The sequence below is a fragment of the Fukomys damarensis genome, unplaced genomic scaffold (genome assembly GCF_012274545.1).
Source record: "Fukomys damarensis isolate Sample0158 unplaced genomic scaffold, DMR_v1.0_HiC HiC_scaffold_16, whole genome shotgun sequence".
NCBI classification, from domain to species: Eukaryota; Metazoa; Chordata; class Mammalia; order Rodentia; family Bathyergidae; genus Fukomys; species Fukomys damarensis.
Genome location: NW_022900928.1, coordinates 116,579,124 through 116,580,048, shown reverse-complemented (window position 1 = coordinate 116,580,048; position 925 = coordinate 116,579,124). Strand labels below are relative to the sequence as shown.

Below are 925 nucleotides of genomic sequence, written 5' to 3'. Positions count from 1 at the left end.
TAAAAAGCCTGCTTCTCCCCGCCCCCTGCCTTCTCCCCTCCTCCTTTTGGAGACCACCCCCTTCCCCCCGCACTCCTGCGCGCGGGCACGTGCGTGCGCACAAGCCCATTTGCCCACCCCGCCTCGGTGAGCGCCTTCGCCGGTGCCCCACTCCCCTCTGACCACGTCCCTCCAAGCTCTTCCAGCCTGGGCTCCTGGACTCCTGAGAATAACTTGCGAACTTGGGTAGGACGAGCGTGGGAGCGGGGAAGAGCCGGTGCTTTTGTGTCCTCTCGTAGTTCTGTTTGGCAGGACTTAGTTTGCGCCCTTCCCATGTGGCAGGCTCTGGGCTAACTGCTGGGGAAACACGGAGGCGCAATCTTACCTTCCGTAGATTTCAGGGCTCACAGCAACTCCTGCCATCCTCGGGGTATCACTCACTGCTTGCACGCTGTTTAGAACAATGACCTTAGTTGAGTGCCTAGGGGTTCAGACGGGCTAGAACAGGCTGGACCAAAACGGCCCCCGTCGGTGACCACTGCAACACAGGAGACCCTGAAGCGCAATTTCTAGACTCTGAGAAACCTATTCCCTTCCTCTCCCCGAACCTCGTCCTCCAGATAATCCTTTGGCGACACGGGCCACCAGCCACAAATCCAGAGGCAAGTGTTGCTGGACACACCCCACCCAGTACAGGGGTGGAAGGATCTGAACAGACCCCCAGGTGTGAGAGAAAGCCTGGGGTACAGCCAATAAAAGCTCTCGCCAATAATGCAGATGACAAGCATGGCTTCCATTGTTCTGTGTGATTTACTGAGTCATCTAGCCCAAAAGCCCCCAGCCCCCATCATTCCAGGCTGGACTCGGCCTTAATTATTTACCCACCTCTCTGGGTGGTGACCACCCTTGTCAGAGAGATTCTTTCTGTGAAAGATGGAGCTTTTAA

At 56.8% G+C, this 925-nt stretch overlaps 1 protein-coding gene across 1 annotated transcript in view; it reads right to left on the bottom strand.

Annotated features, from left to right (window-relative positions):
• Igfbp2 (insulin like growth factor binding protein 2) overlaps positions 1–402 on the bottom strand; it is a 26,681-nt gene extending 26,279 nt beyond the window's left edge. The window contains exon 1 of the mRNA XM_019205697.2: positions 365–402. Within this exon, the coding sequence (XP_019061242.2) occupies positions 365–402 (38 nt within the window). The remainder of the gene's footprint in view (positions 1–364) is intronic.
• Between the last annotated feature and the right edge of the window lie 523 nt (positions 403–925).